The sequence below is a fragment of the Rutidosis leptorrhynchoides genome, chromosome 4 (assembly GCF_046630445.1).
Source record: "Rutidosis leptorrhynchoides isolate AG116_Rl617_1_P2 chromosome 4, CSIRO_AGI_Rlap_v1, whole genome shotgun sequence".
Lineage (NCBI taxonomy): Eukaryota > Viridiplantae > Streptophyta > Magnoliopsida > Asterales > Asteraceae > Rutidosis > Rutidosis leptorrhynchoides.
Window position 1 is genome coordinate 77,329,347 of NC_092336.1, and position 12,998 is coordinate 77,342,344.

General features: G+C 38.3%; 2 protein-coding genes and 1 non-coding gene across 3 annotated transcripts; 2 read left to right on the plus strand and 1 right to left on the minus strand.

The window, feature by feature from the left end:
• Positions 1-2,548: 2,548 nt before the first annotated feature.
• LOC139840743 (uncharacterized) lies at positions 2,549-3,391 on the plus strand. Its single transcript, XM_071830992.1, has one exon. The coding sequence runs from the start codon at positions 2,549-2,551 to the stop codon at positions 3,389-3,391; it is 843 nt and encodes a 280-aa protein (XP_071687093.1).
• A 4,592-nt stretch (positions 3,392-7,983) lies between these two features.
• Positions 7,984-8,478, plus strand: LOC139840744 (uncharacterized). Its single transcript, XM_071830993.1, has one exon. It carries the CDS (start codon positions 7,984-7,986, stop codon positions 8,476-8,478), a length of 495 nt encoding a protein of 164 aa, XP_071687094.1.
• A 3,920-nt stretch (positions 8,479-12,398) lies between these two features.
• On the minus strand, positions 12,399-12,505 carry LOC139845947 (small nucleolar RNA R71). Its single transcript, XR_011758698.1, has one exon. It is a non-coding gene; the product is annotated as a small nucleolar RNA R71 (small nucleolar RNA).
• Positions 12,506-12,998: the final 493 nt, after the last annotated feature.

Sequence of the window (12,998 nt, forward strand, 5' to 3'; positions counted from 1 at the left end):
CTTTTCCTTAAATAACGAAAGTTAGTTGGGATAAGATTGCATTTAATTAGGGAAGATATTCTACCGAGACTCTAATTTGTGAGCCTATAAATACACAGCTCATAAACCCTAAAAACATATACATTCATTCGTTTACTCACACGTAAACCACAACATACAAATCTTCATCGTACGAATAAAGCTTCTTACGATCTTCAAGACTTTCAGGTATGTCTCGAACTATAAAACCTTCATGTCTTTGGGCCACTCAACCTCGTATGCTAGGTTGTTGGTGGACTCTCAAATCGGCCACCCTGTCGGAATCAAAATGATACCGATGTGGGTTATCCACGACTAAGTGTCGGAGGTCCAAATGTTGTCAGTCCTTAAACCCTGTTATGCACTCAAGCGTAAGTTCACCTTGACCTCGTGAAAATATGCTTGATCATTTGGCGCCATCCGTGGGACCGGTTATATGAAACAAACAAGATTGGAATTTATGTTGTGTATGATTCATTATACGTATCTTTTTTCCATAAAACTTTTTTGTTTAATTAATCGGTCACTTTCAGGTTTTAAATTGTCAGCAAGAATGGGTGGAGGAAGTAAGAGTGCCAAAAATCAAGGGCGATCGGACACTCCAGTAAGTCCAGGGTTTCAAACACCTACGACGACTGTTACAAATACACCGTCGACACCACCAGCACCAACCAAAGGCGCATCAAAGCCTCCATCGACATCAAATGTTGAAACAGGGCTGGTCACATCAGAAACGGTCCTGAAAGAATCATCTAAGAGTTGGTGGCACTCTCCCGATGGAAGTTTACTGGAAACAGGAACTAGTTTCAAACCATTCGAGGATCTGCCGCCAAAAAACCTAAGCTTCAATTCTCCAAGCGAAACCGTTCCACCAGGTTTCAAGGTTAAAACTACATGTGTGGGCACCATACCGATTATCACCTCGGTTGAACCCGAAATTCCGATTGAAAGTGTTACTATCGAGAAGGCTCAGGAAAGAATCAGGCAGGTGGGTCTGAGAAATCTAGATGGTTCATATATCATGCTGACACCACAACAAGGGTCAACGGCGTATGCGTCTTGGCAACCAGTCCATACTGTTGCAAGCAACCAATATAGCGGGGCGCACTATATCGCAACTCAATCAAACAGCTTCATATCTCAATTGCAGTAAGTCGCGCTACCATACTTGGCACCAGCTTTTAATGAGCCAGCACGGGTACAAGAATTTATGAACAATTGGTTCGCAGTGATGCAAGGGCAAAAAGCTAAGCAAAGCCTTGAATTAGCTCCCATAATGGAAAAGCTTGTGCCACATATTGCCAATCATCCCTTCATAGTCGCACCTGTATTGCCTCTAACACTCGGAAGTTATGATGGGTTATTAGATCCGGATGACTTCTTGTAAAAATTTGAAGGAACTGTAAGAACACACAGCTGGGGTGATACAGTAGCATGCCATATGCTACCAATAGTGCTGCAAGGAGTAGCAAGGGAATAGTTCAATAATTTTCCAGCCCAAAGCGTTACATGTTTTGCGGATTTGCGCTCAAGATTTTTATTAAACTTCCACAACTTGCGCGCACGCAAAAGAACACATGTCGAATGCCACGACATTAAGCAGAAATCGAAAGAAAGCTTAGGAGTGATAATAGACAGATACACCAAGGAGGTGGCCAAAATACAAGACTTGCCAGAAAGCCCGAAGGTGTCAGGCTTTATACATTGTATAGATACCGACAGACACATATCTTTATGGCAGCGGTTACGTAGAAGAGTGCCAGAAACTTTTGCAGAAGCCGTAAAAGAAACGCATGATTACATGCGGGCACAAGAAGACATAAAACAAAATTGCAGAAGCACCTCTTCAAGTATGGACATCGACGATGATTATTATCAAGCGCAGAGAAGAGGGTCAGAGTCTGGTATGCGTTATGGTGGTAATGGGCAACCCAGGAGTGGTAACTATCATAATGACAAGTATCGCAAATTCAACAACAACAAAGGGGGAGGAAGTCGGATGTTTAAAAGCAGCCACACCGAGAATGTTGCGCTAATAAAAGACCTCACAAAAACACCAAAAGAAATTTTGGCTACAGAGGCATTATGAAAAAGCTTCGACCCCCCTGTGCCTTTGTCAAAGTATGGGAATAGAGACAAAAGCAAATTTTGTGATTTTCATGATGATTACGGTCATGAAACCAACGAATGTCGGCATCTAATCGAAAAGGTAGTTGCTGAACTCAAAAGAAGAAGATTGCAACACCTGAAGAAAAGTGTAAGAGCACTGATCGATAAGCCAAAAGGAGAAAATAAATATCCATGGCAAAAGAAGAATGCGGGTAAGGAAATGGATAAAACCATAAATATGGTAACCACAAATCAGTGACGCAAGTTAGAAGTATCTGAAGAATGGGAAAACACTCCCATCATGTTCCCGGCCATAGAACAGGAACCCTCGGATGCGCCCATCACAATTAAAGGACGCGTTAAAAGTTGCGGGTACATCATCAAGCGATTACATATAGACACCGGTTGCGGTGTTGATATAATGTACGAACATTGTTTTCGCTTACTGCCAGGGGCTGTGCGAGCCAAGCTAGTGGCCCCTAACACCGCTTTATCAGGATTTTCTGGGGAGTCCGTATGGCCAATCGGGATCATTGAATTAGAACTGGAGCTGGTAGATGATGATAATAAGGAGTTAGTAAGAAGTACAACAGTAGAATTTTATTTCGTAAGGTCTTACTCAAAATACAATGCGCATTTAGGACGCACAACTTTGCAAAAATTGGCAGTTATCCCTTCCACAGTGCATGGTCTTGTCAAATTCCCAACGCCATTAGGAATTGCAACGATAAGGTCAGAAAAACAAGATGCAAGTGTCGAGGCTGTGGAACAAGCAGAAAAACAGCCAAGTGAGGCAGAACAGCCTCGAAGCCGCATGATCATTACAAATCCGCGACATCCAGAACAAAAAATTAAAATCGGCGGAGGGTTGTCTGAAGAGACAAAGTTTAAGCTTCGTAATATATTAGCTTCTAACACGGATTTCTTTGCATGGAACGAAGCGGACATGACGGGCGTGCCAAGAGAAATTGCTAAGCATAAACTTAACGCAAATCCAAGTTTGACACCAGTGCGACAAAAGAAACGCGGTGTGGCACCAGAAAGAAGCGAATGGTTGAAGGCAGAAGTCGATAAGTTGGTCAAAGAAAACATATTACGAGAAGTAAGGTACCAAACGTGGGTAGCAAACCAAGTACTGGTAAAAAAGCCTGATGGGTCTTGGCGCATGTGTGTTGACTTCACGGATATTAATAAAGCCTGTCCCAAGGACAATTATCCTCTACCAGAAATAGACTGGAAAGTTGAGTCGCTAGCTGGCTTCTGATACAAATGTTTTTTGGATGCGTACAAAGGATACCATCAGATACAGATGGCAGCAGACGATGAGGATAAAACTGCTTTTCACACAAGTCAGGGCATATACTGCTATACCAAGATGCCATTTGTTTTAAAAAAACGTCGGAGCAACATACCAACGAGTAATAGACGAGGCTTTCAAAGGTCAGATTGGCAGAAACTTAGAAGCATACGTTGATGACTTAGTTATAAAGAGCACAACAGAACAAGGTTTGTTGGAAGATATATTAGAAACGTTTGCATCATTAAGGAAGATAAATATGAAGCTCAACCCGTCGAAGTGTATTTTTGGAGAAGAAGAAGGAAAGTTTCTCGGTCATATAATAACTGAGCGCGGGATACGCGCAAATCCAAAGAAAATATAGGCAATCGAGAATATGTCGTCACCCAGAAATAAAAAAGAGGTACAAAGTTTAACGGGTATGTTGGCGGCATTAACAAGGTTCTTATCAAAATCCGCAGAGCGATCACTTCCCTTTTTTGGGACACTGAAGAATTGCTTAAAGAAAACGGATTTCAAGTGGACGGAGGAAGCAGAAGTGGCGTTTCAAGAAATGAAAAAGTTGCTGAAAGAGTTGCCAACAATGACTGCGCCGATTGCGGGAGAAACGTTCATATTATACTTAGCAGCATCGAAAGAAGTAATAAGTTCAGTATTGATAGCAAACAGGGGACAGGTACGCACTATAAAATTTAAAATAGCTAATTTTCAATCAATAGACATTTAAAATCATATAATTATGATGTGAAGACAGGTACAAATGCCTGTATATTTTGTTAGCAAAGCTTTAACAGGGAGCGAGTTAAACTATCCTGCAATTGAAAAATTGGTTTATGCACTCGTGCATACTGCTAGACGCTTAAGGAGATATTTCCAAGCGCATCCAATAATGGTCATAACAGATCAGCTAATAAAGCAGGTATGACAAACAACAATGTGTTGTCAACAAATATTAAATTGCTTGATAAATTCTAGCAAATTTACATTCGCTGATACTTGTTGAGCAGGTGCTATATAAACCAGAAAATTCTGGTCGCATGGCCAAATGGGCTATTGAATTGGGAGAGCATGAGATAAGCTTCTCACCAAGAAGTGCGGTAAAAGGACAAGTCCTAGCAGATTATCTGGCTGAAACAGCCGGTGATATCTGAAATGTCCCGTTCTTATTGATTAAAAACGTTCCATATTAATTGATTTCGTTGCGAGGTTTTGACCTCTATATGAGACGTTTTTCAAAGACTGCATTCATTTTAAAATAAACCATAACCTTTATTTCATCAATAAAGGTTTAAAAAGCTTTACGTAGATTATCAAATAATGATAATCTAAAATATCATGTTTACACACGACCATTACATAATGGTTTACAATACAAATATGTTACAACAAAATAAGTTTCTTGAATGCAGTTTTTACACAATATCATACAAGCATGGACTCCAAATATCGTCCTTATTTAAGTATGCGACAGGGGAAGCTCTTAATAATCACCTGAAAATAAACATGCTTAAAACGTCAACAAAAATGTTGGTGAGTTATAGGTTTAACCTATATATATCAAATCGTAACAATAGACCACAAGATTTCATATTTCAATATACATCCCATACATAGAGATAAAAATTATTCATATGGTGAACACCTGGTAATCGACATTAACAAGATGCATATATAAGAATATCCCCATCATTCCGGGACACCCTTCGGATATGATATAAATTTCGAAGTACTAAAGCATCCGGTACTTTGGATAGGGTTTGTTAGGCCCAATAGATCTATCTTTAGGATTCGCGTCAATTAGGGTGTCTGTTCCCTAATTCTTAGATTACCAGACTTAATAAAAAGGGGCATATTCGATTTCGATAATTCAACCATAGAATGTAGTTTCACGTACTTGTGTCTATTTTGTAAATCATTTATAAAACCTGCATGTATTCTCATCCCAAAAATATTAGATTTTAAAAGTGAGACTATAACTCACTTTCACAGATTTTTACTTCGTCGGGAAGTAAGACTTGGCCACTGGTTGATTCACGAACCTATAACAATATATACATATATATCAAAGTATGTTCAAAATATATTTACAACACTTTTAATATATTTTGATGTTTTAAGTTTATTAAGTCAGCTGTCCTCGTTAGTAACCTACAACTAGTTGTCCACAGTTAGATGTTCAGAAATAAATCGATAAATATTATCTTGAATCAATCCACGACCCAGTGTATGCGTATCTCAGTATTGATCACAACTCAAACTATATATATTTTGGAATCAACCTCAACCCTGTATAGCTAACTCCAACATTCACATATAGAGTGTCTATGGTTGTTCCGAAATATATATAGATGTGTCGACATGATAGGTCGAAACATTGTATACGTGTCTATGGTATCTCAAAATTACATAATATACAATACAAGTTGATTAAGTTATGGTTGGAATAGATTTGTTACCAATTTTCATGTAGCTAAAATGAGAAAAATTATCCAATCTTGTTTTACCCATAACTTCTTCATTTTAAATCCGTTTTGAGTGAATCAAATTGCTATGGTTTCATATTGAACTCTATTTTTTGAATCTAAACAGAAAAAGTATAGGTTTATAGTCGGAAATATAAGTTACAAGTTATTTTTGTAAAGGTAGTCATTTCAGTCGAAAGAACGACGTCTAGATGACCATTTTAGAAAACATACTTACACTTTGAGTTTAACCATGATTTTTGGATATAGTTTCATGTTCATAAGCAAAATCATTTTCCCAGAAGAATAAATTTTAAATCAAAGTTTATCATAGTTTTTAATTAACTAACCCAAAACAGCCCGCGGTGTTACTACGACGGCGTAAATTCGGTTTTACAGTGTTTTTCGTGTTTCCAGGTTTTAAATCATTAAGTTAGCATATCATATAGATATAGAACATGTGTTTAGTTGATTTTAAAAGTCAAGTTAGAAGGATTAACTTTTGTTTGCGAACAAGTTTAGAATTAACTAAACTATGTTCTAGTGATTACAAGTTTAAACCTTCGAATAAGATAGCTTTATATGTATGAATTGAATGATGTTATGAACATCATTAATACCTTAAGTTCCTTGGATAAACCTACTGGAAAAGATAAAAATGGATCTAGCTTCAACGGATCCTTGGATGGCTCGAAGTTCTTGAAGCAGAATCATGACACGAAAACAAGTTCAAGTAAGATCATCACTTGAAATAAGATTGTTATAGTTATAGAAATTGAACCAAAGTTTGAATATGATTATTACCTTGTATTAGAATGATAACCTACTGTAAGAAACAAAGATTTCTTGAGGTTGGATGATCACCTTACAAGATTGGAAGTGAGCTAGCAAACTTGAAAGTATTCTTGATTTTATGTAACTAGAACTTGTAGAATTTATGAAGAACACTTAGAACTTGAAGATAGAACTTGAGAGAGATCAATTAGATGAAGAAAATTGAAGAATGAAAGTGTTTGTAGGTGTTTTTGGTCGTTGGTGTATGGATTAGATATAAAGGATATGTAATTTTGTTTTCATGTAAATAAGTCATGAATGATTACTCATATTTTTGTAATTTTATGAGATATTTCATGCTAGTTGCCAAATTATGGTTCCCACATGTGTTAGGTGACTCACATGGGCTGCTAAGAGCTGATCATTGGAGTGTATATACCAATAGTACATACGTCTAAATGCTGTGTATTGTACGAGTACGAATACGGGTGCATACGAGTAGAATTGTTGATGAAACTGAACGAGGATGTAATTGTAAGAATTTTTGTTAAGTAGAAGTATTTTGATAAGTGTATTGAAGTATTTCAAAAGTGTATAAATACATATTAAAACACTACATGTATATACATTTTAACTGAGTCGTTAAGTTATCGTTAGTCGTTACATGTAAGTGTTGTTTTGAAACCTTTAGGTTAACGATCTTGTTAAATGTTGTTAACCCAATGTTTATAATATCAAATGAGATTTTAAATTATTATATTATCATGATATTATCATGTATGAATATATCTTAATATGATATATATACATTAAATGTCTTTACAACGATAATCGTTACATATATGTCTCGTTTAAAAATCATTAAGTTAGTAGTCTTGTTTTTACATATGTAGTTCATTGTTAATATACTTAATGATATGTTTACTTATCATAATATCATGTTAACTATATATATATATATATATATATATATATATATATATATATATATATATATATATATATATATATATATATATATATATATATATATATATATATATATATATATATATATATCCATATATATGTCATCATATAGTTTTTACAAGTTTTAACGTTCGTGAATCACCGGTCAATTTGGGTGGTCAAATGTCTATATGAAACATATTTCAATTAATCAAGTCTTAACAAGTTTGATTGCTTAACATGTTGGAAACATTTAATCATGTAAATATCAATCTCAATTAATATATATAAACATGGAAAAGTTCGGGTCACTACAATATCGAAGTCTCGCATGAATCAAAAGAAATACCACCTCCGCCCGAACAGTTATGGAAAATGCACACAGATGGGGCTTGTGTTCTAGAAGGCGCAGGGGCAGGAATAGTCCTAAAAAGTCCAGAAGGAGAAGAATATACCTTCGCGCTACGATTTAGCTTCCCCGTCACAAACAATGAAGCTGAGTATGAAGCATTGTTATCTGGAATGCGGGTAGAAAAATATCTGGAGGTAAAAGAACTGTCAGTATATGTTGATTCGCAATTAGTTGCAAACCAATTCAACAGAATATTTGAAGCACATGATGAATTAATGCAAAAATATCTGACACTTGTGAAAGAGCTGGCAGTGGACTTTGATTTATTCCAGATAACTCAGGTTTCAAGAACGTTGAATAAAAAGGCGGATGCGCTTAGTAAGTTAGCCGCCTTAACATTCAGCCATTTTAAGAAAGAAAATTGGGTTGAAGAAGTTAAGGTAAAATCCATTGAGACCGACAGTGTAAATGCCGCAGTTGAAGAAGAGGAGCAGAGTTGGATGACACCAATAGTATAATTTCTAAACAAAGGTACATTGCCGATAGATTCAATGGAAGCAAGAAAGATTAAGATGAAAGTACCAATGTATTTGTTAGACAAGGGAATTCTATACAGAAAGTCTTTCCTGGGACCCCGTTTACGGTGTCTTAACCCAACTCAAGCAGAATCAATCATACTGGAAGTACACAAGGGAATGTGCGCTTTGCACTCAGGACACAAAACAGTTGCGTCCAAAATAATGCGGCTCGGATACTACTGGCCATCAATGTACAGAGATGCTGCAGAAGTGATACGTAAATGTCAGTCGTGTCAGCTTCACGCACCGGTAAGCAAGGCTCCGCGACATCCAATGATACCGGTCGCGTCTCCATGGCCATTCCGCAAATGGGCAATCGACATAGTGGGGCCATTCCCTGCAGGACATGGGGGTGTAAAGTTTTTGGTAGTGGTAATTGATTATTTTACAAAGTGGGTAGAAGCCAAACCGCTGAAAACAATTTCGGGCAAGCAAATCCAAAATTTCGTATGGGAAAACATCGTCTGTCGGTTTGGAATACCAAATGAAATAGTAAGCAACAATGGTACCCAGTTCGAAGGTAATCCATTCAGTGACTGGTGCCAAGAATTGAATATAAAGCAAACATTTACATCAGTCGCACACCCTCAGGAGAATGGTCAGTGTGAGGTCACGAATCGGGACATCATGTTAGGAATAAAAGCAAGGCTTGGATTATGTCGAAGGGGTTAGATAGATGAGCTACCTAATGTATTATGGGTGCACCGCACAACTCCAAAAGGCGCAACTAATGAAACACCTTTCAACTTGGTGTACGGGTCCGAGGCTGTAATACCCGTCGAAATAAATGTGCCAACTATGCGCATCGCTTCCTTCGATGAAAGTAGCAATAGCGAGAAACTGCGTGAAAATCTAAATTTAGTTGAAAAACGCAGAGAAATGGCGGCCATAAAAGAAGCAATCAACAAACAAAGAATCGCGAGTGATATCGGCTAAAAAGTCACGTTTTCACCCCGGTATTAAGGCCCAAAAACAAGAAAGATTCAAACTTTGTCGGCAAAATACCCACTTCATCGGTTAGAATTGAAGAACAAGTAATTACAAAGACGGTGCAAAAAGAATCAAGAGAATTGGAGCTAAAACGAAGATTCTAGAGCGAAAACGGTGAATGACAAGAAATCAAGTTACGATCCAGGGAATTCAGGCTGACCAGCAAGCCATACGGCCTACCATACGGCCTGCCATACGGCCTGCCATACGGCCTGCCAGTATGGAAACGTCCTGCCATATACGTGCCACCACACGAGCCACCAAACGGCCTGCCTTGCATACGGCCTGCCAAATACGGCCTGCCATACGGCCTGCCAAACGGCCTGCCAGGCGTATTTGGCAATTTTCAAGTCTATTTAAAGGGTCTTTGTCATTCATTCTAACACACACTTCAATTCACTTCTTTCTCTCTCTTGTACAATATTAGTCATACTTTCAAGGTCTTCTCATCTCCGAGCGGGAAATTAAGTACCCGGAGGCGAACGCTGAAGATTGTATTAGGAGCGGTCTGGAGTCTTGAAGTTGTCACTTTTGTATTCAGAACTCATTTAATCTACTGGTACTTCTATCCTTTATCTTATATAATGTTTTATGATATTATTGCCATGATTAGCGAGTAGTTATCTTTAGTGTATGCTATGATGTAAGTAGTTATAATTCCAAAATAATATTATGGTTTGTGTATGCTATTGAAATGCTTTCCGATTATGCTTTAAACTCAATCGCTTTTCCAACTAATAGAATGTAGTTATAGGCTCTGTTATTGGGAAGTCGCGAACCCCGATTCAGAGTACACTATCTGTGTCACCCCTTGGTAAGAGAAGTCTATTGGATACAACATAAGATCGACCGAGGCACACCGGTTGTAGTAAGTCTATCGAGCTTTGGATTCCGACTGAGGACTCTTTCGTAGTGAAACATCTGACTAGGCCCCTAGTACATTGACGGTCCTAGACCATGCTAGTGTAGTAACCAAGCATATAAATTTCGTACGTTCACGCTGAAGCACAGCGGTTGTTGTAAGCTGTACCTCTGCTAAGTAAGGCCATGGAACACGGTTAGTGTTGACCAGTACACTGCACCATAATGCGGTCTCAAGCATTGCACCCCGCTTGAGGGATTCTTAGTTAATTAAGGAACTGTTTGTTTAGACACATAAAGGATTGGACCGTTAGGATAACCGAACGTGTTCATGAAAGTCAAACTTGACTTGGCCATGGTGTTCTTTATGGTTGAACTCTTTTTAAGGGCCTAACTATCTTTTACCAATCATTAACTAAAGCATTGAAGCACATCACGTCTCTCGGATATGGTACACCATGTATTCTATTATGCTTAAGAAATTTTAGACCATTTTGGAATGTTAATACGTCACCCAACCGAGTCGCTCAATTGGATGAGCCATCTGAACGTGTATGCCTGTAGTCAGACTACACGGACGTCGGGGGTAAGGGACGTTGCTGTCTATTCAGAATCTTCAAGCCTAACGCAGTACCCAGTGACATGTCTTATGACAGGGGCGTTTAGGACCAGTGTAATGAATACAGGGCCTCTGCCTATTCATGAGCCAGCATTCCATAATCTCGGCAGAATAACTGATGAAGTCATAGTATGCACTTACTTTAGCCTTATCTGAATTACAAATTTTATCGCATTTACTTTATCTATCTTATAAACTAGAAAATCCCAAAAATAAATATTCACTACTCCCTAACTATCTTAGGTTATAATATAGGTTCAATGTTACTGATATCTCAAAAATACGACTCTAGGTCATACTTTCCTTACTTATAAGGAGTAGTAAGATTTAGGCCCTGCTAAATATAAATTTAAAACAGTACCCTCTCCCACGAGTGGCTGATCCTGGCGAGCCGCTGCCTAACGACACCGCGCAAATAAAAACCATCCGTTTCGGCCATATCAAGAGACCTACTATAGTTTTTGGCACCGCTGCCGGGGAACTGGTATCAGGCAATCCTGTTTTCACTCAAACTTATTCGCAAGCATTTAGTGGTGTCTAAGAAAGACAATTATACACGGACTTGGTTATTAGATTTTCCGAATAGTCGCCAATTATATTGGGACCAAAAGGATCCTACCTCTCCGTAGTCGGCCTGGCCACTTGGTTTGTTGAATAGTTTGTGCGGAGCTTTGTTACCGAAATACCAGGGAATCAGTAGCCAGAACCAAAAACATATTCCACCTTAGGATAGTTAGTTAATTAGGTTAGATTACTTTAGATTACTCTAGTTTACCTTAGATTAGACCACCTTAGGTAACCTTAGATTTCCTTAGATTAAATTAGATTACCTTAGAATTAGATTAGTTTAGTTTAGCTTATTATAATTTAGCTTATTTGAGAAAAATTAAAAACAAAATGGCATACCTAGTGTATGACCCAAACCCGATCTAGACCAGGGCCGTTGTTATTCGTACCTGTTCCAGACGCAATAATCTCTAAAGCACGCAAAGAAGCACGAATCAGAAACCAAATGGTGTTACGCGTTACTTTAGCAGAAAACACCAAACACTCGATTGAAGGTCGTGGAGGACCAATCAGATTTCCAGAGATTTAAGGACACTCGTTCGAGTTAAAACATCACATTATCCAGCTCATTCAGAATAGCTGTCAGTTTCATGGATTACCGAATGACGATCCTAATTCTCACCTTGATAAATTCATATCTCTTTCGAACTCCTACAAACAGCCAGGGATAGGACAAGATATAGTCCGGCTATACTTGTTCCCCTATTCTCTCACTCATCATGCTCAAACTTGGTTTGAAGGACTGGAAAAAGATTCCATCACGTCATGGACGGAGATGGCGACTAAATTCCTAACCAAATATTTCCCTCCTTCTAAACAAACCAAACTGAAGAATGACATCATTAACTTCAAACAAAGTTATGATGAATCTCTTTACACTGCATGGGAGCGTTTCAAAACCCTGCTGAAGAAGTGCCCTAATCACCAGTTAGAACGGTCAGCCCAAATCTGTACCTTCTACAATGGTCTTACGATAAATCATAGGACGACGATCGATGCAGCAGCTCAAGGGAATCTGATGAACCAAACCGCAGATGAAGCATGGGAATTGCTCGAGAACATGACGATGCATCATCATGACTGGAACAGTGGTGAAACAACTTCATCATCTGCCCCACTCTCTGCACTTAACAATCAAATGGAGGCCATCAAATACCTCACAGATAAGATGGAATCTCTTGCTAAACAACTCGGAGAATTGAAGACGTAACCGCAGCAGGTTAACCAAGCTCAGGCTTGTGTTAATTGTACCAACCCACAACCTACTGAAGACTATCAAGTTGAGTATGAAAACTCTGACGGTTCAGTCTGTTACGTTCAATACCCAGCTCGTCCAAAAAATCCCGGATTCAATCAACCACAAAGGGTTAATCAATTTCAGCGAAGCAATCAACCTTTCTGCTATCACTATTCACCTTATCCA

What these genes read in the sequence shown, in the direction of transcription:
- LOC139840744 (XM_071830993.1), top strand. Translation starts at nt 7,984, where the DNA reads ATGCACACAGATGGGGCTTGTGTTCTAGAAGGCGCAGGGGCAGGAATA.
- LOC139840743 (XM_071830992.1), top strand. Translation starts at nt 2,549, where the DNA reads ATGTACGAACATTGTTTTCGCTTACTGCCAGGGGCTGTGCGAGCCAAG.